Below are 24,700 nucleotides of genomic sequence, written 5' to 3'. Positions count from 1 at the left end.
GAAGTAGAGAATCTTTAGTTAGGGACATTGCAGATAAAAAAAAATGTTTAATAATTTCAGGAGTTAAAGAAAAACTTATGACAGTAAGATCAGAAAGAGAAAGAGAAGAACTGAGTAAAGTTAAAGAAATAATATCAGTCGTCATGGAGGAAAACAACGAAGCTCAAGATGAGATTGAAGAGGTGTTTAGGTTAGGAAAGTACAAGGAAGGAGGGGCAAGGCCATTGAAGGTAAAGCTTAAGTCCCAGGGCACAGTAAATGAAGTTATCAATAGAACATGGAAATTATCAGACAAGGAAGGGTTCAAAAACGTTTGGATAAGAAGAGATGCAAATGAGGAAGAAAGGGCTAAAATAAAGGATTTAGTAAAGGAAGCAAAGGTAAAAAACAAACAGAGAAGGGAAGAAGAGAAGACAGTGTTTTATTAGAGAGCCATGGATCAGAAATTAAGGAAGTAGTACCGACGGAGAGTAGAAAAGAGGGTATAAAAAATGTTAAAAATAACTTGAAGGTGGCACATACTAATGTTGATGGTTTAATATCGGGAAGGCTAGAAATCAACGAGTTTTTGTGGGTACATGAACCTGATATTATGTGCTTTGTAGAGACCAAGTTAAGAGAAGATATTGATGTTCATATGGGAGATGGTAAATACAAACTGTGGAGAAGAGACAGAAAAGAAACGGGAGGAGGAGTGATGATAGCAGTGAACAACAACATAAATGTAGATACTGTGGAAATGGGAGAAGTCAGGGCTGAAGTGATAAATATGAAATTGGAAACTGGAGAGAATGGCAAGAGAGATATGGCAGTAGTGTATGTTCCCTCTAAGACAGGAGCATGGAGTCATGATGAATACCAGGAAATGTTGTCAGACATGGCTAGTTATTCACGGGAAATGATTGAGAAAAGCAACAATATAATTTTAATGGGTGACTTCAATTGTAAAGAGGTGAACTGAGAGGAATGGGACTCAGGAGGCTACGATGATTCGTGGGGCACTATGTTATTAAATATAACAATGAACAATGTGATGACACATTGGGTCAAAGAAGAGACGCGGTTCCGAGGTGAGGACACACCAGCAAGACTGGATTTACTGTTTACCAAAAAACCCGATGCAATAGAATCTTTGGAATATCTGTGTCCTATTGGAAAAAGTGATCATGCGGTCATTGAGTTCCAGATGATAACAGGGAACGTGGAGCCAAGAGACAAGCCTTATAGGCAGGGAAGATACAACTTTGGGAATGCAAACTTTACAGGATTCAGAAAATTTTTCGAAAATGTAGATTGGAGAAAATTCAGAGAAACAAGAGAGATACAGAGGAAATGGGATATCTTTCTAGACCTCTATTATTTGGGAGTGGAAAAATTTATGCCTAGGGTAAGGGGGAAAGAAAACAGGAAAACGGAGTGGTTTAATAAAAAGTGTATGATAGCAAAAAAAGAGAGAGACACGGCATGGAACAGTTGGAGAAAGAGAGGTAACAACAGAATGAAGGAAGAATATAAAAAAACTAGAAATGAATACACAAGAATACGTAGAGAAGAAGAAAGGAATTTTGAAAAAGGTATAATAGACAAATGTAAGGATGAACCCAAACTGTTTTATAGATTTGTCAGCGGTAAACTGAAACAAAAGGAAGGAATCACCAAACTCAAGGTAGAAGGAGAGGTCTATAAAGATGCGGCAGTGCAAGCATATATAATGAACAAATGTTTCCAATCAGTTTTCACTAACCCCTTAACCATGGGGCGTCACTTTTGTGATGCTTGGGAGCAAGGGATCATACCACGGGGTGTCACTTTTGTGATTCTGTGTTATTTTGAATTCGCCCGGGCTTTCAAGTGGTGGCTTGTATCATCTATCAGTACTTCCAATGTCCAACACTAGTCAGCACTCCTAATCTCATCTTTACTCCCATCCATTGTTGACAATTTAGCCATTTCTCCCTGTTCTTGACTCCCCTCCTTACCCCCCCTCCATTACCCTCTCCTCTCGCCTGCCCAGCCGTGGTACGCTAAGTAAATCTTCCCAAGAATTTTCCACTGATTTCATCCATTAAAATAAGCCCTATGCCCTATTCTTATACCAAATAATATATACAAAAAAGAAATAAGGTAAGTGATAGTGCCATACACCTGGAATTGGCTAATTATCACCTGACAACACCTCACATGGACTCGTTCGCTAATTTTTGCTGTTTATTTCCCCTTGAAATATGCCGTATAATCTATTTTCATAATAAAAATATGTAAAAGGAGGGAAGGGAGAAGCCAAAGTGATATTTACATTCACCTGGAACTACCTAATTTATTATGTATTGTCTAGATTTCCTGCCAATCATATCATAGCATATATATTAGCAGCTGTCACCAGGCTGAGATTGGCAGCACTGCACGTCCCTTAGGCAGGCCACCACACACTGTATTCAGTTTACTGTCGTCTTTCAAGGTGAAAGCTCGTTGGATTCGCGCCTGTCAAATTCCACCCCTTTTTAGCCCCATGCAAAGGGCCCTGTGACTTCTACCCCCTACTAAACCTCGTGTGTAAAGGGATAAGTGACTGCTGGCTAATTTGTCAGTGAAAATGATAGAGAGTGACTACGATCTTTCTGGTAAGTAAAACAGTGCAAATGGAAATGGAAATAATGTGTAAATAATGTGTAAACAGCAAGTGAAAGCAATGAATGTAAATATAAGTGAACAGTGGAAAATAGTTTTATAAGTTACTGCAAGTGACAGTGCCTAATACTGTGCAAATAAAACAGAAATGTAAATAAAATAGAGAATGTAAATAGAAATGTAAATGAGTATTATTATTAGAATACGAGTATATATACTAGGAGTAATGAAAGTGAAAGTTTCACTCTAGCATGTATGAATACTATGAGTTATGAAAGTGAAGGTGAAAGTGACAGATTCACTCTCAACGTTAGTATACAGGACGAGAAAGTGAATACTTCGTGTTTTACTGAAAGAGAAATTGAATGCCTACTGTGACAATAAACTACTATTACTGAAGGAAACTTATGGATAAAGACTGTAGATATATATAAGTGTTATATAGTAATAGAAATATAAACTGTGAGTGTTTTTATGAATAATAAATGACAGCTCACCAGCGGCGAACGATTGGAAGTGGGAAGGTCATACGCGCTCGTAATTTTCATTGCTTTCACAGTGTTTTTTTTTTTGAGTATGGATTCCAAACTATTTGAGAATCATAGAATAGTGTTTGTAGTGATAATATCAGGCTGTGGTAATCATATTACGGGTTGTCGGGAAGTGTAAAGTGGAGACTTCGTTACCTAACTTCAAAGGTCTCCACAAGTCCTGCGGTACTCAATGAAGGCTCAACAAACATCCCAGAAGAAAGCTGAAGGTATGTGCCATATGCATATGTAATTTTAATATTCTAGGACTAATAACTGATTTTTGGCAAATATTTTTAGAGAGTCTGTCGGAGCGTGAATATGCCCACGGGACACGCAAATCAAAGCAAAACAAGCCTGCGGTTTAGGGGCTAATGAAAAGGAGTTTGTGGAAGGGGAGGGAGTGACTAGAAATGTAGTGATCCATCTATCCATCCATCATCCAATCCTACATTGCCCCATGAGGAGCGTAGGAGCCCTGGGCTAAGCATTTGGTCCCGGCATTTAAGATGAGAGTGATAAAAGATATAAAAGTGGAAGTACAGGAAGTGTATAAATTACTGGAAACTCAAGATGTAAGGAAAGCCCCAGGACCAGATGGAATCTCTAATTGGATACTGAAGAAATGCAGAGAACAACTGGCAGATAAGATTCGCAGTTTAATTGTGTGTTCTCTGGAAGAGGGGAAAGTGCCTCAAGAATGGAAGAGGGCAAATGTGGTACCAATTTATAAGGGAGGAAATAGGGAAGAACCCCTGAATTATAGACCAGTGTCCCTAGCCAGCATGGTTGCAAAACTGTGCGAGAGAATTGAGAGAATTCTGAAAGATAGATGGATAAAATATCTGGAAGAGATGAATATTCTGGCTGATAGTCAGTTTGGATTCAGAAGTGGAAGGTCATGTGTTTCCAACTTGTTGAGTTTTTACTCAAGAGCAATTGACGAGCTACAGGAGAGAGATGGTTGGGTGGATTGTGTGTATTTAGATTTGGAGAAGGCCTTCGACAAGGTACCACATAAGAGACTAATGTGGAAACTAGAGCATATAGGAGGACTGAAGGGGAACCTCCTGGAATGGATGAGAGACTTTTTGAGAGACAGACAAATGAGGACAGTAATAAAGGATAAGATGTCTGGATGGAGGGAAGTAAGAAGTGGAGTCCCACAGGGCTCGTTGTTGGCTCCAGTAATGTTCCTGATTTACATAAATGATATGGTAGACGGAATGAACAGTTATGCTAGTCTGTTTGCTGGTGATGCAAAGATCTTGAGGAAGGTAGAGGTTGAGGAGGATTGTAAAATACTGCTGGAGGATCTGGATAGGATACACGATTGGAGTCGGATGTGGGAAATGAAATTGAACACAAAGAAATGTAAAATATTGGAATTGAGTAAAAGTACCAAGAAACCATCACTGAATTATTTGATGGGTAATGAACCATTCACAAAAGTGAGAGAAGAGAAAGATTTGGGAGTGCTGGTCCAGGATAGTTTATCACCTGAAGAACATATTAACAAGACAGTTAGAGAGACATATAAACTCCTGACTAACATAAGAGTAGCTTTTCATTATATGGATGAGATGATGAAAAAATTGATAGTGGCCATGATCCACCCTAGGTTAGAATATGCAGCAGTAGTGTGGGCCCCACACAAAAAGAAAGATATAAACAAGATTGAGAGAATACAAAGAACAGCAACCAAAATGGTCCCCAGTCTGGCAGATCTTTTCGTACAGAGAGAGGCTGGAAAAGCTGGATTTTCCTTCCTTAGAGGAAAGGAGAAAGAAAGGAGACATGATTGCCGTGCTCAGGACCATGATGGGAGTAGATAAACTTGACAAAGAAGATCTGTTTGTATGGGATAAGAGAGTAACAAGAGGACATGGAATGAAACTGAAGAAGCCAAGCTGCTTGAAAGATATCAAGAAATATAGTTTTCCTTATAGATGTATAGACCTGTGGAATAGCCTGGACAAAGAGATCGTCCAGTCAAAAATCTTAAACGAGTTTAAAGCTAAATTTGACTTACTGAGAAACAGAGACGGGACCACACGAGCTTAGCTCATTTCCTGTATATCACAATTAGGTAAATATACACACACAAATGGTAGTGACTAATTTACAATATAAGAGTGGGGTTCCCAGCACATCCTGAATGGGAAGCAAGGGTAATTAATCACAGAACACTTGCTTTGAATGGGTGGTAGATGGTGGCAACCATCATCCACTCATTTGATCTAGTGCTGTTCACTTCTTCTTTCACCTTTATCATTCTTTTTTTGTCTGCCCTCCTCTTTTTCTATTTCTCTCAGCATTCCTGTTACTTTTTATTACTCTTTTTTCCTTTTCAGGCAGCTTTACATTAAGTGACAAGCCTAATGGATTCTTGTTAGCTAGGAAACCATTTAGTGCTGGGTAGTAGCCATATAACCAACCGATACATGTTCCCATTGTGTCAACAAATGGGTTATTGGAGGGTTAGTGCTCCTCCCCGTAAAACAACTAACTCAAAGACAAACTGCTACCCCTTACAGGTTATTGGATTTTGGCTATAGGTAGATAGAAAAACTTGTTTTTTTTCTCTCTCTCCATCCTCTTGGGAGGCATCTTGTGGAAGAGTATCCAAGATGGAGAAAGGTCCAGTGAAAGGAGGAGGATGCGTCACACTCCCTAAAGGAGTTGGAGGCTTATCTTCATTTGTGAGCAGTCTAGAGCAGGAATGATATCAAAGCACTCTGGAAGCTTGACCCAGCAGTGGGTCTGTATTGTTGAGTCACATCTGAAGCATGTGAGTCATGTAAGGACTTTTGAAGGGCCAGTGATGTGAGTCATGTGCTTTCAGACTGAGAGTGATTGTAAATTAACAGACGGCTATGTGTTCTGTGATCACTTATCAGTAATATAATGCCAGCCTATCCTTTTTGGTCATTAAGTCCCTTGCTGTAGTAATATGAACCTGGAAATTTGCATATGCATAGATTTTTTTTTTTTTTTTTTTTTTTTTACTATATACGGCAGAAGAATGTGCTTGTCCTTATTTTGGTGATGGTAGTCACTTGCAGAGAGATCAGAGTACAAACAAGAGCATGTATTGACTGTGTATCTGTGTCATGTTGGCATAACTCAGTTTGCATAACTGTTGAATGGCATAGTCAGAGTGAGGGAATAGACGAAGAACAAACAAAGCTTTTTTGTAGAGTGAGTGGTAGGTGGAGGTGCTCACCATCCACTCACTCAAAGTAGGGCTGCTCTTGGGACTGTGCCCTTGACTCTCTTCCTTCCGTGCTCTTATGTCAATCTTTCCTTCATTTTTTCCTCTTCCTTCTGGCTACAGGCGACTCAACACCGAGTGACATGCCAAATGGTTTCCAGTATACCAGGAAACCATTTACTACACTAGGTGGTAACCATCTAACCAAACTATGGTGCCTGGTGGTTTAGTGAGTAATTAAGGCACTCCAACCAGATTGAGCCTGTGCCTGTTCATGTCCAATGGGTGATGGGTGATTGAGGTTTGTTGCTCATGTAATGCCTCTCAGGGATGAGTGAGGCTGGTCAGTCTCATCTTAAATGTCAGGGCCAACTTGCCTAGCCCCGGGCTCCTACTGTCCTCATGGAGCAACACGGGTTTACATAATGGATGGATGGATGGATGGAACAAAATAGTCTAGTTGTCATTAAAGCCATATCTTGAAGTGTCTTATCTATTTTTACTGCTCTTATCAGCTATGTTCAAAATTGGGCAGAGGAGTCTTGCCCGTTATTGTCAGGTCAGGTCTGGTTAGGTCAACTTAAATCCATTCAGTAGGTTTGTTTAGGTTACATACTGTTCATTTAGGTCTTTCACATCCAGTCAAGCCAGGTAATTGATAATAAACTTATGTTTTCCCACCCTCAGAGTGGGTGAGAAGATTTGAAGCATGCTGGCAGATGCTTGCCTAAATTTACATAATGTGTTTGAGAAGTATTACGCTCTGTGCAGATTATATCTGAACTGTACCTCTGTTGCAGTCATTATCTGCACAAAGTATAGCTGGGCAGTGGAGCCACCTGGTTAGATCGTTGCAATTGTGGGAAGGTGTCCCATTCTAGCACTAAAATGCCTAGGTGGTATCATAGGATAACTGAAAACCTCTTCCACGGTGTGCCTACAAAGCCATTCACTGAGTATGAAGAGGGATTTTGACCTTGCAGTAGCTGTTTTTCTTCATCCATCCATCCATCATCCAGTCCTATGTTACCCCCTGAGGAGCGTAGGAGCCCGGGGCTAGGCAAGTTGGTCCTGACATTTAAGATGAGTGACCAGCCTCACTCATCCCTGAGTGGCATTGCATGAGCAATAAACTCCAACCATCCCTTGGATAAAACCCTACATAGGCTCAGTTCAACTGGAGCGTCTCAACTACCCAATGAACCACCAGGTGCCATAATTTGGCTATATGGTTACCACCCAGCTTAGTAAATGGCTTCCTGGCATACAGGAACCCATTTGGCTTGTCTCTCAACGTAGAGTCACCCATAGGCAGAAGGAAGAGGAAAGTATGATGGAAAGAAAGATGGAAGAGGGAGAGTAAAGTCACTTGTAGGCAGAAGGAAGAGAAATGAATGAAGGAAAGAAAGACAGAAGAGGAAGGAAGGAAGAGAAGAAAGGGCAGACACCTAAAGCAGCACTACATTGAGCGAACGAATGGGGAGTGCTCCTTTTATTCTATCTATCTATCTATTGCCAGACGCCTCAATCTCGTTTGGGGTGGCCACAAACAAATCGCCTCCAAGTTGCCCTGTCCCCCGCCATTTCACTCCCCTGCTCCCAACTCACACCCCCCTCCCTCATATACCTTTCCACCCCATCCCTCCATCTCATCCTCGGCCTCCCCCTCCCTCTTTCCCCCTCCACCTCACTCACATACACTCTCTTCGTCAGTCTTTCACCCTCCATCCTCTCCACATGGCCAAACCACCTCAGTGTGTTCCTCATAACGCTTCCTATCACATCCACATCAACACCACAACGCTCCTTCACATCCTCATTCGTCAGCCTGTCTCTCCATGTGACTCCACAGGCTCTTCTTAAATAACTCATTTCCACTGCTCTCACTCTTGACTTGTGTCCTTCCAACAACGTCCAAGCTTCACTTCCGTACGTTAGAGTTGGTATCACAATACTGTCATGTAGTAACTTTTTCACTTCCATGCTGACTTCCCTGTTTCTTATCACTGCTTTCAAAGAACCAGCAACCTTTCTTCCCTGCTGTACCCTTTCAAGCACTTCACCCTCCAAACCTCCATCCTTACTCATCACACTACCCAAGTACTTAAACGTACTCACATTTTCCAATTCCTCACCATCCAACCTTGCTGTACATTCACTGACTTCACCTCTCTCAAAGACCATCACTTTACTCTTCCCTACATTCACCTTTAGATTCCGTTTCTTACACACTCTCTCAAACTCATCCACCAAGCCTTGCAGCTCCCCTTCGTCTTCACTCAACAACACAGTATCATCTGCAAACAACAGTACAGGGAGTTTCCAAACACTATCCTCTCTCACCAGGGCCACTCCAACATCCACTACCCTACCTTGTACCTCTTTTATTACCCCATCCATGTACAGATTGAACAACCATGGAGACATGACACATCCCTGTTTTAACCCAACTTTCAAAGAGAAAAATTCACTTAGTTCACCATCCATACGCACTGCAGCCTTCGCACCATCGTACATACTCTCCACAGCATTCAACAACTTCCCATCTACTCCATATATTCTTAACACTTTCCACAATCCTTGTCTATCCACCCTGTCATATGCTTTTTCCAAATCCTTTTATTACCATATAAAATAACCAAAAATATAAATTGGAATAGGCCATGTGGAGAGGATGGAGAGTGAGAGACTAATGAGGAGAGTGTATGTGAGTGAGGTGGAGAGGGGAAGAGGCAGAGGGAGACCAAGGATGAGATGGAGGAATGGAATGGAGGGGTATATAAGAGAGGAGAATGTGAGCTGGGGGGAGGGCAGCAAAATGGCAGGGGACAGGGCAACGTGGAAGCGATTTGTCTGTGGCCACCCCATACTGGATTAAGGCATCTGGCTATAGATAGACAGTTAAAAACAGAATACTGGAGTGTAGTAATGATAATTCAGGTCTTATATCCATATACTTAAATTGCAAAGGGGAAGACAGCCCCCAGATATTGACAGTAATTTTTGAACCATGTGATGAAGACAGAGTATGTATATCTCGACTTTATTGTTATTAACTGCACTATTATACGGGATCCAGACTGCTGAAACTTTATAGCTACAGGCATTTGACATACGACCATCAGAAGCTAGGTCTTACCTTCCCCTTCGCAATATGTTTTAATGCCTCAGAGGATGACATTTGTTTATTTAAATATGTTTTAATGCCTACAAAGATGAGATTTATTAATTTACAGGTATTTATTTTTTGTAGACAGTTGTATTGAAGTGTAGGATCAGCTTTTATAACTGATTAAAATAGATAAATCCTTCATTAACCCTTTTAAATAACAGGCCTTTCATAAGACATCAGGCCTTTCATAAGAGATGTTAAGTAGCAAGAGTAAACAAAAATAAAAGGGCAGTGGGTTAAGCTTATGGACATAATTTTTATTCTCACACACCCAATAGTGAGGCAGGCACCACAGTCCCGGGTGGAGAAACAGCTAGCCTTCCTTACTAAGAGACAAACCCAGTTCAAACAGGCAGCACTTGAAGCAAAGAAGAAGGGTGAAATTGAGCAGGCCAAGGAATACCTAAGGATGAGCAAAGGATTCGACCAGCTCATAGAGGCAACCAGGAATGGTCTTCCAGTTGACATGAACACAGTAAGTAATTTCTCTGTCTGTCTGTCTGTCTGTCTCTCTCTCTCTCTCTCTCTCTCTCTCTCTGTCTGTCTGTCTCTCTCTCTCTCTCTCTCTCTCCATTAGTCTTATAAAATACAAAGGGCTACATTAGAAAAATAACAGTATTGTGTGTCACTGCTCCCTTGGTTATCACCTATAATTGGCACCAAACATGGTGCATAATAACAGAATTGTGTAATAACAAAACCACAGAATCTATGGGATGTGTCCTAGTTGGTACCAGGCATCCCAAGTGCAAGCCTAAATTTTCCCCTTTATGACAATTTTGACCCACTACATACGTACATACTGTTGTAGGAAGTATCAGAAACACACACACATGCGATAAAAGTAATAGAAAGTGATGAAAAGGGCACAATAAAGAAAAAGCATGTACCACAGAGAGACCTGAGGAAGGCTTGAGGTAAGGGGTTCTGAGTGTAGGGGGTGGAGAGTTAATGGTCTCCACCACATGGGATTAACTCCGAGAGCAGGGCCTCATCTTTCCAACCCTCAGAGCCATCAGAAACCGTAGATATTGCACCATCGTTGTTGGCAGAAATTGCCTCAGATGTACGATAACAATTTTTTTTAGTTAAATGTTTAGTGGTAGGTGGTGGTGACCATCATCCACTCACTTGATGTAGTGCTGCCTACTTCTTCCTTAGCCTTTATCATTCTTTTTCTGTGCCTGCCCTCCTCTCTTCCTATTTCTCCCATCTTTCCTGTCAATACTTACTGCTTTTCTTTCCATTACAGGTGGCTTTACATTGAGTGACAAGCCAAATGGTTTCCTGTAAGCCAAGAAACCATTTACAATGCTGGGTGGTAACCATATAACCAAACCATGCGTGCTCCCTACGTGTCAAGTGGGTTGGTGGAAGATTAGTGCCCCTCTCTGTAAAACAAATAACTCAGAGTCAAATGGCCACCCCGTGTGGGCTTATGGCATCTGGCAATAGATATATAGATAGATAGATTAGCAGTAATGGCAGGAATGCAAATTTCCATCGTGCATTGATGATAAAAATCTCTATAACCAAGTGTGCACAAACCAAGGGATCACTGTACATAGTGAATCATTCAATTTGATGAGTTCTGTATTTTGCAAATAAGCTTTATGTAACTTTTCATTTATGTAGTCAGTTGGTAACATATGATTTGATTGTATGTAAGCTTGTAAAGATTTCCTCATGTAATCAGTTGGTAACATATGATTTAATCAAATTTAACTTTCCTGATTTACTTAGTTTTTATTTCTAGTCAATTGGCATATCTGTATCTAATAAAGGAGGCTGGGTTCAGTAAATGGTAAATTTTTGTATTGAATTTCAGATTTATGCATTATTAAACCCTGTCAGAATACACTGCTTCTGCATGTGCAGGCTTTATTCCATTGTTACTGATACTGCTGGAAACATTGCTTGAAGTCCCTTTTGCAAAACTTCTCCATAAGGCTTGTCATTGGATTTGGTATCTCTAATCCTGTTGTAATGATCCCTTTTCATTGTAAAGCACTTTTCTGTCTGGGGATAATAAAAAAATCACAGGGCTACCAAATTTGGCAAATAGGGTGGATGTTGGATGAGCGGCATTGTCTTCCATTTGTGCTGTTGACAGTTGAGCAGTTCTTGCCTCAACATCATGTGTATCATTTCCCTCCTGGAACCACTTAAAAACAGTTTTCTTGCTCAAAAATTTACCAACCATAAACCATTGCAAACTTTTTTTTTTTTTTTTTTGGCCAAATTTAATTGATATTTTGCAACATTTCTGCAGATATGTCCAGTATCACAGACACATCTTTAAGCCATACCATAATGCATTACCATGTACTATAATGATGTGTGACAGCTACTGGCAGCTAGGCAGGTGGACGTCATTACCTGTACCACCACATAGAAGCCTAACCATTATGCACTGTTTGTCATACTTTTTGATCATCGCTTTTATTGTATATGGTAAATAAATTTATGAGAGTGTGAAATATGAAAGTTGAAGCAAAAAGATTGATGAAGGAAAGGGATGGATGAAGAGTATGCGAAGTTGCCGAACTCATGCTAAACTATGACATTCAAGATGAATCTCACACTCATGTATATCCTTGAAGGATGTAGAGGCTTAGTTCTCCTCCATTAAGGTACCTTCATGACTGCTTGTTGAAAGAAAGATGGGCTTTGGTTATATTCAGTCCTTCTGAGTACATTCTGCATGATTTGTCTTCCTTTTTTATTTTTTCTTTCTTCCCCATGTAACAGGTCCCAGTACCCCCTCAAGAGCAGATGCCTTCAAGTACCAGCATGGACTTTGAGCTCGTGAATTCAGAGGATTGTGTCACTGCCCCAGAAAATACAAGTGGGGATGTAGCTATCACCTACACCAAGCTAGAGGAGGATCTTATAGCCCAGATTAAGGTGAGGAAGAAGATGGGAAGTTTGAATCCAAGGTTTCTTCAGGAGTACTACTGGTAATCATTGTGATGTGAGAGTATAGTTCATTACTTCTGAGCAGAAATAGCTGGAGTTAAGAAAACAAGGACACATACAATTTCACATATCACACCAAGAAGTCTCACATGCATGCATGTTTGCTTATCCCTTCTCCCCACACACGCAGACAGACAGACAGACAGGGAGGCCAGAAGGCAGATAGGCTGATAGACAGTGATAAATGGCTAGCCAGTTTTGTCTAAGGTTGAGAGCTACAGTGGTGGAGGAGCTTAGGCTTAATGTCCTTGAACAATTATTCATCCATCCATCCATCATCCAATCCTACATTGCCCCATGAGGAGCGTAGGAGCCCGGGGCCAGGCAGTTGGTCCCGACATTTAAGATGAGAGTGACCAGCCTCACTCATCCCTGAGTGGCATTACATGAGCAATCAACCCCAACCACCCCTTGGATATGAACCTTCACCGGCTCAATCCGATTGGAGCGCAATAATTACCCACTAAACCCCCAGGCGCCAAAATTTGGTTATATGGTTACCACCCAGCATAGTAAATGGTTTCCTGGAGCACAGGAAACCATTTGGCTGTCACTCAGTGTAGAGTCACCCACAGGCTGAAGGAAGTGGAAAGAATGAAGGAAAGAAAGACAGAAGAGGCAGTGTAAAGTCACCCATAGGCGAAGGACAAGGAAAGGATGAAGGAAAGAAAGACAGAAGAGAATGGAAGGAAAGAAGGATGGAGAGGAAAAGGCAGACACCCGAGAGCAGCACTACATCAAGTGAGTGGATGGTGAGCGCCCCCACCTTTATTAATAAAAAAAAAAAGGAGTGCCGCTTCCGCCCAATAGAGAGGGGCCCGAACCTGGGAGTAGCGTCCCAGGAGGCTGCCCTATCAGTGGGTGTATAATGGCGGGATAGTTGCAGTGCCAAGACGCGCTTGGAGGGTGTCCCTGCAGCTGTCCTGGCAGGGTGCCCCGAGGCCACTACCACAGCCACTGGTAAGCTGGTGGGCTAGGGGTCCCAGATCCATTGCCTGGACCTGGGATTGTGCGGTGAGTGGGACCTGTGCTGTGTCTGTCCTCATTTATTAATACTGAAGATGACAAAACAAAAAAGGTTTCAAAGCAAGCCTGAGGACAGTAAATCACCCATGGGGATGAGGGTGGGTTCATGGAATGTGGGAAGTTTGAGGGGAAGAGCAGGGGAAGTCGTTGAGGCATTCAGTAGGAGGTGGGTGGACGTGGCGTGTTTGCAGGAAGTCCGGTACAGGGTGGATCAGCCAGAAAGATTGTTGGGAAGGACTGTTGCTATAAGTTGTTTTGGCAGGGGAGGACAGACGGATATGGAGGTGTTGGTGTGATGGTTGCAGAGAAATGGGTGGAATATGTTATGAATGTTTTGAGAGTAAGCGATAGGATATTGGTTGTGAAAATTCTGTTGGGAAGAAAGGTAGCTGTGATTATATCGGCATATGCTCCACAGGCAGGATTGGATGAATCAGAGAAAGATAGATTTTGGGATGATTTAATACGTGTAGTGGGTGGTATGCGGGATGATGAGATAGTGATTTTGGAGGGGGACTTAAATGGTCATGTAGGTGAAGCAGCCCAAGGTTATGAAGGAGTGCATGGGGGATGTGCATATGGTCTAAGGAATGCAGAAGGGGAAAGGATACTCGAGTTTGGGAGGCAACGGACATGATTGTGTGCAACACATATTTTAGGAAAAGAGACAGTAGGTTAATTACGTATGAGTCTGGGGGAAATAGCAGTCAGATAGATTATTTTCTGGTTAGGAGGGCCGATAGGAGGTTAGTGAGGGATGTTAAAGTTATAGGATGTGAGGAGTGTGTGCAGCAGCACAAACTATTGATTTGTGATATGGTGCTTAAAGAACAAATGATGAAAAAAGAGGACTTATGTACCTAGGAGGAAAATATGGAAGCTGAAAAACCAAGTAGTAAGGGATGCCTTCTATAGCGAGTTGAGGAGAGTGGTGGCTGAACAGGGAGCTGTAGACAGAGGCGTTAATGAACAGTACAGAGCCCTCAAGAACAATTTCTTGAGAGTTACTGATGTAACATGCGGCTGGACAAGAGGACCACCGAGACATAAAGTAACTTGGTGGTGGGATGAGGGTGTAGAAGCTGCAATTAAGGAGAAAAGAAGGCTTTTCCGGGAATGGAAGAAGGGTGGTAGCAAAGAGGAATATTTGGCTGCCAAGCGTAGGGCTAGGAGAGAGGTATACAAGGCAAAGTCTGAGTCACAGAGACAATTACTTGATAACCTAAATCATGGGGAAAGGAAAAATATATTTAGGGTGGCAGGTCAGGTGAAGAGGGATAATCAGGATATCATAGGTGAGCAGTGTGTGAAGAATGATGAAGGAAGGGTAGTGGTGAACAGTGAGGATATTAAAGATGCATGGAGAGAGCATTATAACCGGTTGTTGAATGAGGAGTTTGACTGGGACAGGGAAGGTTTGGAGCCAGCAGATCCAGTGTCTGGCCCTTGGCCTTTGATTGATACTGCTACTGTGAGTGAGGCAATAGGCAGGATGAGGGTGGGGAAGGCAGCAGGTGTGTCTGGGTTGACTGCCGAAATGTTGAAGGCCTCAGGCGATATAGGGGTGAGTTTAGTCACTGACCTGATAAATAGGATTATTTATGAGTGTGTTGTCCCAGATGATTGGCTGAAGAGTGTAATTGTAAATGTGTATAAAGGGAAGGGTGATGCCCTGGAAAGAGGGAATTATAGAGGTATAAAGCTTTTAGATCAGATAATGAAGGTAATGGAGAGAGTTTTAGAAGGTATGATTAGAGAAAGAGTGAATATTGATGAGATGCAGTTTGGGTTTATGCCAGGTAGGGGGACCACTGATGCCATATTCATTGTTCGACAGCTTCAGGAAAAATATATTGGTAGGAGAAGGGATCTTTATTTTGTTTTTGTTGATTTGGAAAAGGCCTTTGACAGAGTCCCTAGAGAGGTGGTGAAGTGGGCAATGAGAAAGCTTGGCTTGGAGGAGTGGCTGGTTAGGGTGGTTATGGCCATGTATGTGGGTGCTCACACCCAGGTGAGAGTGAATGGAGATTTGAGTGATGAGTTTTCCGTGAATGTTGGTGTGCATCAGGGGTCAGTCTTGAGTCCCATGTTGTTTATCATGGTACTTGAAGCCCTTTCACGTGACTTTAGAAATGGACTCCGTGGGGAGTTGTTGTATGCTGATGATTTGGTGTTGATTGCAGAGAATGAAAGGGAGGCAGAGGAAAGGTTTAGGAAGTGGAGAGATGGTATGGGGCAAAAGGGTTTAAGGGTAAATGCAGATAAAACAAAAGTGATCATATCTAGGGTTGGTGGCAGTACTGTCAAAGACGGGAGAGTGGCCATGTGCAGTTTGCCACAGGGCGTGGGAAGTAATTCCATCTTGTGCGGTGTGTGTGATAAATGGGTGCATAAGAGATGTGTAGTGGTATCAGAGGTAGACTGCGAGATAATGCTGATTTTATGTGTACGGCGTGCGAGGTGAGCAGGTGGAGATCGTCAGACGTGAAAGAATTGAACTTGCTGGTGAATCTCTTGAGTGTGTGGAAGAGTTTTGTTATTTAGGAGACATGTTGTGTGCTGGAGGTGGGGCTGGAGCTAGCTCTGTGGCTAGGGTGAGAAGTGGTTGGAAGAAGTTCAGGGAGCTCTTGCCTCTCCTGACATTGAGGGCTCTCCCTACGTGCTAAAGGGGTCTTTGCATGCAGCGTGTGTTAGGAGTGTAATGCTGTATGGCAGTGAGACCTGGGCAGTGAAGGAGGAAGACATTAGCCGGCTCAGACGTACAGAAATGACAATGATTAGGTGGATGTGCAGTGCGTCCCTGCGTCCAAGGCCTGGAGGGGCTGGGTTTACAATGGAAGAGTTGAGAGGTAGGATGGGACTGGAGTGTATTGGTGTTGTGATGAGGAGAGGTAGATTGAGGTGGTTTGGACATGTGGAGAGGATGGGGGATGATAGTTGGGTGAGGAAGGTGAGAAGTGTTAATATTGGGGGTGGGGTTATGAGGGGTAGACCGAGAAAGACATGGGACGAGGTCATTAAGTGTGACCTTAGGGTTAAGGGACTGAACAGGGAGGCTGCAATGGATCGTGCAGCATGGAGAGCCGCCATTAGGTGACCAAGGCCGACACATGCAAGCATGTTGGAGCCTTTAAAAACGAAAACGAAAACGAGTGGAGAGTAGAGTGGCACATGGAAGTCAGCTGACTGGTGCTGTAAAGACCTTGGAATGGAGCAGGAAATGAAGAACAAAAGCTGCAGGAGGCCTACATGAGGCATGAGCATGTGTTAGTACCCACATTAATGTATGGATGTGGAACATGGTTATGTCTTTAATACAAAAAACCTAGAATGAGAAATTGGAAGTGGAATGTTAAGGAATATATTTTGTGTTTAGGACATGGGGGAGATAAAACATGTTCATAAAGAAATGTAGACTAAGGAACTGTGCCAATTTTACAGTTAACCCCCTAGAGACGGGTGTAGAGTACGGCATATTCTCGGTCACAATGCTGGACAAAGACTGAGTGCGTCGATGGCTTTGCGGGTGTGATGTGGTGGGGGGTTGTTGGGGAGGGTTTGTTACTGTCATCCTACTCCTCCATAAAGCATGGGAAGCCGCCTCAATGCCCGTGCTACTTTGAAAAATTGCAGGACTGCATATGCGGACACCCATGTGTTAAGGGTTAAAGAGTGTGTGAATAAATGGTATGGTCACACAGAGAGAATGGATATGACAGTTGATGAAAAGCATCTGTTTGAGTGAGGCTGAGGGAGGGATAAGAAATGGAAGCCAAGAAGATGGCTTGATATGGTCAATTAATGTGTGAGTAAGTAGAATGTGGATAATAAGGCTGAAAAACTATTGAATGATACAGGTATGGTATGTATGGAGTAGCACTGAACTAGAGTTGAGTCCCCTTTAAACTGGCAGTCAGTGGAACTGCTGTACCTCACAGATGCTGCAAGACATATGTAGTCAAGCGAAGCACATTTGTGTGGGTAGTTTACCTTTGTGGTGGGATTAAGAATTTCATGTTATACCATAATGATTGGTGGATATATGTAGACCATTCACTGAATGCATTGCTGATGATTTCCCCCAATTTTTTTTTTCCTCCCTGTCTATTTGTTGTGAATATTAGGATGATGATGATGATGATGATAGCTTATTGGCATATGAATGTGGCAGTCACATCACCCAGCATATGTGTTTTAGACAGCCTTTTACTTCTTATGATAGAGTATGGTTGAAGGATTTGTATCTAGGAGTTCTTCCTTATTGTGGTACATATCATCAGAGAGATTAGAACCATGCTCTGGATTGCCCTAACCAACACAAGTGAAATTGTGTTAGGATGACGATAAACACAATTACATATACAGAAGTGAGTAATTTAGTTTTTAATGTTGCAGTGCTGATTATTTGAAAGTCAGCATGGTTGAATGTGATGGAGAATGCTAAAAATGTTAATGAAAATAATGATAACTCCTTGTTGTCAGATGTGTGCCCAGACCCGAGAACATTTCAAGGCAACAGGTGATGTGGCCAGTGCCAACAGATTTGAACAGCTAATCCTCCATACCAAAAAGGACCTGGATGCAATCAGGGCTGGCTTCAAACGAGGCTCCACTCCACCTCGCTTCCATTATGAGACCAGAACATTCAGCATTATACAGTAATATGCAAAGTGTTTCTTGATTTCAGAGTGCCAGGGATTGCTCAAAGGGAAGAATTACTGATATACCCACATGTGGAAATACTGGTTATTGAGAAGATACCAAAATTTTCCCTTGACTTGGACATGCCAAAAGGTGTTCACATTGGACAGAAGCAGTTGTATCTTGATGAATAGCATTTCTGTGTGTGGGTATAACTCTTCCAGCAATACCCATATCTTCCCTTTCCCTTATAAAAAGACCAGTATATATGAATATTTATTAGAAACCAGTGAATGATGAAAGATGGAATATTTCAGATCTGATATGTGCAGAAAATGCTTTTTGGTTGTTGATAGTTGTTGTGGCAGCCCCTGGCTTATCTGAAATATGAATCCAGTGGACTGAAGGTTGCAGTCATCTTTCTCTTGCAGTCCACCATGAGGGTGATGAGAAACTTTTGTATAGCCAGGCAGCAGAGCCATCAGGCTCCCCAGCACCATACTGTAAAGATTTTTGTTGACTGGGCTAGAATTTTGTTAGTGTGTGTGAATGGTGTGGTTTGAAAATAAATGTAAATAAGAGTAAAGCGGTGGTTGTTGAGAAAGAAGGTGACTCTCAAATGTGTCATGGTGAATGGAGAGAGACTTGAATTTGTGAAAAAAGTTACACTCAAACCTTGATTTAAGGGACCTCCATTTAGGGGATTTCAAATTCAAGGGACTCCATATTCTACCGGACAAACAGACAAGACAATGCAAAACTGAAACATAATGTCTAGGTTATACACATTAATATATTTCTTTATACAGTACCGGGTATCCTTAAAATAATATTCATAATCATATAAATAAGTAAGATAAGTGAAACAGTCATTGCATTTCATAATGAGATTGTCTTTATATGTGGTAAAACAATGGACATTTTCAAGTAAGGGATAAGTTGGTTCCCCATTTAGTCCCTTAAATCGAGGTTTGAGTGTAAATACCTTAGTTCACTAGATGAAAAATAAGTGGAGAGTGGAGTTCCCTGAGCATGAGGGGTGGTTTGTGCTATGAAGGCCTTGATACAGAAGGGAAGACTGGGTATGGAGACTGCCATTGGATTGCATGAAGGTGTTTTAGTGTCTACATACAGTATACAGTATAGTAGTGGTGCTTGTAGGCCCAGGTTCTTCTGAATATAAACCCAGTAGACTGTAAGCTGAAGCAGCCCTTCCTCTGCAGCTTACCATGCTCCTTTAGAGGGATAGGGAGGGAATTGAGGGATGTTTATGTAATTGGGCAGCTCCATCTCTCAGTAATATTGATACCACCACATGAAGGCATCCCTCTCCAGCACATCAAGACTTTGATATGACTAGTGTGAAAAATCAGGCATAAAAGCAGTGATGGTGTGACTTAATATGGAATACTGTATGTATGTGCTGTTCAGTTAAAAAATAAGGGGGAGGGGGGATTCTTGAAAGATGTGTAATAAGAAAACCAGTTGATACAAGAGTAGAAGAGAAATTGCTTAGAGGATACAGTCATATAGAAGGAGTGGATATTGATAGAATGGTAAAAGCAGTAAATTTGAATGAGTTTCAAGGTGGGAAGAGTTGTGGCAGGCTAAGATGAAGGTCGATGGATTCAGTAAGTGTGTGTTTTGTGAAATTTTATGAAGCTAAGGAACTGATTGGAGACTGAAATGCATGGGTGATATATGTACTGTCAAGCACATGGCAAAGTCTGGTTTCCCTTTTTTTTTTTTTTTTTTTAAACTTGGTCCTCAGTAGAATGACTGTATCAGATAGGTGTATATGTACTGTGCCTACCAAGAAAAAAAGGGGGGGGGGGTAGATGACTAGGCTTTTGAGGTGAAACCAGAGTTCCAAAGGCTTGAATGATGTGCAAACAGTTTTGTGGCACATTTCACTGGGCATGCTGTTGTTTGGTGTTTGTCTCATGCTTTGATGCTTTCTCTTTGTTTCTGGATTTTACTTTACCCCATTTTGTATGAGGGAATAAGTATTGATGATGATAATGATGATGATGATTAAATGGGACTTGTATATATTAACTGTATTGTATTAAGAGAGGTAGAACTTTGCAAATGCCAGTAGTTAGGCAAGATTAGGATTTTTGGAGGTTCCACTACTAAATTGATTTAATTTGCATTAGCAGGATTAAAAACTGTAAGTTTCATTGCTGTAATGAAATGGTTAATGCAGTGAAATATAATTATGTCATAATAGTTTACTAATAATGCCTCTCTCTTCAGATGCAACACTGACCTCAATGATTCAGATTGTGAAGTAGTTGTGGTTCGGGGGATCAACTTTAATGTGCAGAACCCAAACGATGTCGACACCTATGTCAGGCTGGAGTTTCCCTATCCAAGTGTGAGTCTGCTTAACCCAGTGGAGTTCTTTTGCCCTCAGTTCCATCCCACTGACTGCTTCATCTATATACTGTGGAGTATGCACATGCACACACACATATATAGTGCTTAAAAATGATGCCATATTTCCTCTTATGGAATTCCCATATTGAGGTTGGTTATGGTACTGGTGATGTTTTGTATGAAATAAAAACATAACCATGTGCCAAAAACCACCTGATTACTTCCCAACAGTTAGGAAGAAAGAAATCCAAGGCACATGTTGAACTTAGTATCGGCAGGCTATGATAGTCTTAGCTTGGTCTTTGAACTTGTAGTTGAGTTTCCTACCTAAGAATGATGATTTTGTGACTGGTTAACAGGTGTAGCCATCCTTCATTTTCTTTTAGACTTTGCTAAGTAAGTTATTCACCCTTCATATTACTTTTTTATCTTGTCCTATATATGTTGTCAGTCTTTTTCCTCTAATATCTTTTCATTAATTCTGGACATTGTTCATTCTAAGCATTTTGTTTCTGTTTTTTTCATCCAGGACAACCCACCTCAGGATAGATCATATGTTGTGAAAGATACAAACAATCCTGAGTACAACCATAAAACAGTGTTCAGTATTGACCGGAAGTCACGTGCATTGGCCAGGCTCTTCAAGCGTCAGTCCCTTAAAGTTCAGGTGTATGCCAAAGGGTAAGTAGAAGCATGGTGGAGTACTGGAAATCTCTGTGTGAAAAATTATGTCTGATGTTAAGAAGGATTGAATATGGAATAATAACTGCAAGTGAGGAAGAGTGAGTACATTGCAGCAAATACTGATGAATGATTGAGTGAAAAGGTAAATATGATTGTGGACAAGTAAGATATATTGTTGAAAAATTTGATTGTAGGTGAACAGTTCTTGGATATAATCATTGTAATGTAGTTTCAGTACGAATGTGTTTATTTAGTGATTAGAAATGTTCACCTTAAGACCCACTTTACTTTTATAATATTGCTATTTTATTTCCTCAGTTTTATGTACTTTGGACACTGTATAACTTGAGCCTGAGTTTTTTAAAAATAAGATTCATCCAACTTTCATCCAATTCTTCATAATTTTTTTAGGAGTGTAGGGGCCAGGAAGTAGGATATTTAGTCATAACATTCAATTTTTGTTTCTTATTGCAAAAAGAACGAATTCTAAGGCTGAAAGTTTGAAAAAAGTTGCCCTTTCCAGTGGAATATGAAGAGAGAGCCAGAATCAAGATCCATTCAAATTAAACAGACCTTGTTAGTACAGAGGCCAGAGCAAATTGTACACTTTAAAAAAAAAAAAAAAAAAAAAAAAAAAAAAGGCATCAGGAAGTCTAATAGAAAAAGAAATAGAGGAACAGCACTAGAATAGTTCAGAGCAGAGTTAGAGCAGTGGGGTAACTAATCACACTGGAGTGAACTAGACTAGGGTTTAGAGTGACAGAGTTAGCTGGAATGATCCAGGGATAACCCAAAGGTAATAAATTTCCAGAATTTTTGGTATTGTATATAAACATCTCATTTTACCTGTCATCATCATCATCATCCGGACCTCTTTTCCCACCCTAGGGCAGGGTGAGGAGTAGCAACGTCCAGACAGTCCAAGTTTGCCCAGTCCAATGGGCCATGCTTCCATTCATTCATCATTCAAGCCTCTGGAATCCTGGCTCTATCTGTACACCAAAAACTTTCATCACATTCTGTAGCTTCACGCAAATGTATCCAGTAGAGTCAATCCGGACACTGTCACGTGAAAAAGGGGTACCAGATCCCTGATCATGCACTTCATCTCACAACATTCTTCCAGCCAGCTCAATCTCTCGTCGGTCCCCTAGCCGCACTGACTTCCATACCTCTCTTCCTCGCACACTCATCCACCATATCCCTCCACCTTCTCTTTGACCTACCTCACCTCCTCCCTCCTTCAGATACGCTCAGATACACCTTTTTTCTCCACTTTCTTGTTATCCATTCTCTCCACATGACCATACCATCTTAGTACACTCTCTTCTGTTCTGGTGTCCACAGACTTCCTGACTCTGCATCATTCACAAATCACATTATTTTGTATCCTATCCACTCTCTGTACTCCACATACATTTCTCAGCAGTCCCATCTCCACTGCTCTCACTCTTGGCTTTTCATTTTCATGCCACACCATAGTCTCACATCCATATGTTAAAGTTGGCACTAACACTCCTTCATGTAAGCCTCGTGCAGCTGCAACACTCAAGCCTCTGTTTCATATCAAGGCCTTCATAGCACCAGTTACTTCCCTTCCTTGTGTCACTATACTTTCCATTTCTTTTGCACATTTTTCTCTCTTTTCTATCACTGTACCCAGGTATTTGAACTCTCACCAATTCCAATCTCTCTCCATTCACTGTAACATCACATTGGGAGTCACCTTCTCTCTCGATTACCAACACTTTTTTAACCAATACTGTATATAATTTGAAACTTAATGCTTTGGGTGTTCTTTTGAAAATGTAAATAATATTAAAGAAATAATAATATACCTGTAAGTAATGTTCTCACAGCACTTGGTGGAGTGGAGACCAGAAGTTAAAATTGCAGTGATTTAAAGCATGCATTAAACTGAATTTCTTCTGCCTGTGGGTGACTTTACACTCCCTCTTTTGTCTTTCTTTCCTTCATTCTTTCCTCTTTCTTCTGCTTATGGGTGACTCTACATTGAGTGACAAGCCAAATGGTTTCCTGTACACAGGAAACCATTTATTATGCTGGGTGGTAACCATATAACCAAATTATGGCACCTGGTGGTTTAGTGGGTAATTAAGGTGCTGCAAGTAGATTGAGCCTGTGTAGGTTTATATGTAAGGGGTGGTTGGGATTTATTGCTCACGTAATGCCACTCAGGGATGAGTGAGGCTGGTCATTCTTCTCTTAAATGTCAGGACCAACCTGCCTAGCCCTGGGTTCTTACGCTCCTTGTGGGGTGACATAGGATTGGATGATGGATGGATAGATTAAACTGAAAAAAATGATCAGGCATTATATGAAATGTGAAATAACAGGGAAATGCTTACATTCCAGAAGATCACACATGAGAAAACAGGTTGTATTAGATTACAATGGTATGTTTTTTGTGTGATTTACTTGCTTATATTTGTAGTACGTTTAGCTGGCATCATAATGAGTTGCCCTAGTTCTTGGAAGGGTTCCCAAAGGTGACTCTGAAAAGCGCTTAGTTGGAGGCAAAAGAGAGAGGAATTAGTTTGACTTCCTCCGACATGGAAACAAATTACAGAGTTGTCAGACCAAAGAGAAGGGAAAGAGGAAGAAATAAAACTGTAGGAAAGGGTGTTTCAAGATGCAAGAAGTAACTGGAAGAGTTTCTGTTTTTGTTAGTAGTATTATTAGAAGTTGTTTCTTTTACTTTGTTAGTAATATACTCTTTGTATTTGGTTAAAAATTTTTGTCTTTCCCATTTTGAATGCTGAACTGCAACAGTAAATTAACACTAGAATATGATGATGATTACAAAGTGGTGGTACAGAATGGCTGAAAAACTTTCATACTATCTTATGCTGCCATTGATGTTTGTGAAATAAGCTGCAAAAGGCCAAAAATCTAGTCCTAGTTAAGGTGAACAAGGTGAAGTTGTGTTACAGAGGATGGTTTCATCGTGACACCTTACTGGGCTCAGTGAAGATTCCATTGGTGGCGCTAGAGACCAAGTGTACGCTTCATGACTCATATGACGTGAGTTTTTTAAATTTTTTTATGGATGACTTCATGCATGTGAAGTACATTTTTGCTTTAACTTTTTTTTTATTCATTTAGAAATTTGTAAGGTACTTCAGATTGAATGAGTTTTGGATATTATGCACTTCCACTTTTGATCCTTCTTATTGCTTCAAGATCTGCAGTACTTTTCAACAGTGAATTTGAAAGTAGATAATACATAACAGAAAGAAAGCTGATACATGAAAACAGGTATGAAAATACACAGGGGTGGATGGTGCTGGAGTGGATAGAGCATTAGGCAGTAACCATTGGGCATATATTTGATCATGGGTGGTAAATTTGATAGTCCAGTCACTAATTGATTCTTGCTGATACCGTGAAACACCATAACTTCGGACTGCGTCCAAATTTCAG

At 41.2% G+C, this 24,700-nt stretch overlaps 1 protein-coding gene across 1 annotated transcript in view; it reads left to right on the top strand.

The window, feature by feature from the left end:
* Positions 1–24,700, top strand: part of l(2)gd1 (lethal (2) giant discs 1) — a 119,391-nt gene that overhangs the window by 83,890 nt on the left and 10,801 nt on the right. The window contains exons 10-15 of the mRNA XM_080281651.1: positions 9,823–10,019; positions 12,296–12,451; positions 18,032–18,207; positions 20,450–20,570; positions 21,102–21,253; positions 24,211–24,301. Of these exons, the coding sequence (XP_080137777.1) occupies positions 9,823–10,019; positions 12,296–12,451; positions 18,032–18,207; positions 20,450–20,570; positions 21,102–21,253; positions 24,211–24,301 (893 nt within the window). The remainder of the gene's footprint in view (positions 1–9,822; positions 10,020–12,295; positions 12,452–18,031; positions 18,208–20,449; positions 20,571–21,101; positions 21,254–24,210; positions 24,302–24,700) is intronic.

Source organism: Coenobita brevimanus, chromosome 90, assembly GCF_032717465.1.
Source record: "Coenobita brevimanus isolate Jiangsu-jjx chromosome 90, ASM3271746v2, whole genome shotgun sequence".
In the NCBI taxonomy this organism is placed as follows: Eukaryota; Metazoa; Arthropoda; class Malacostraca; order Decapoda; family Coenobitidae; genus Coenobita; species Coenobita brevimanus.
This window is presented reverse-complemented; position numbering and strand designations above follow the sequence as displayed.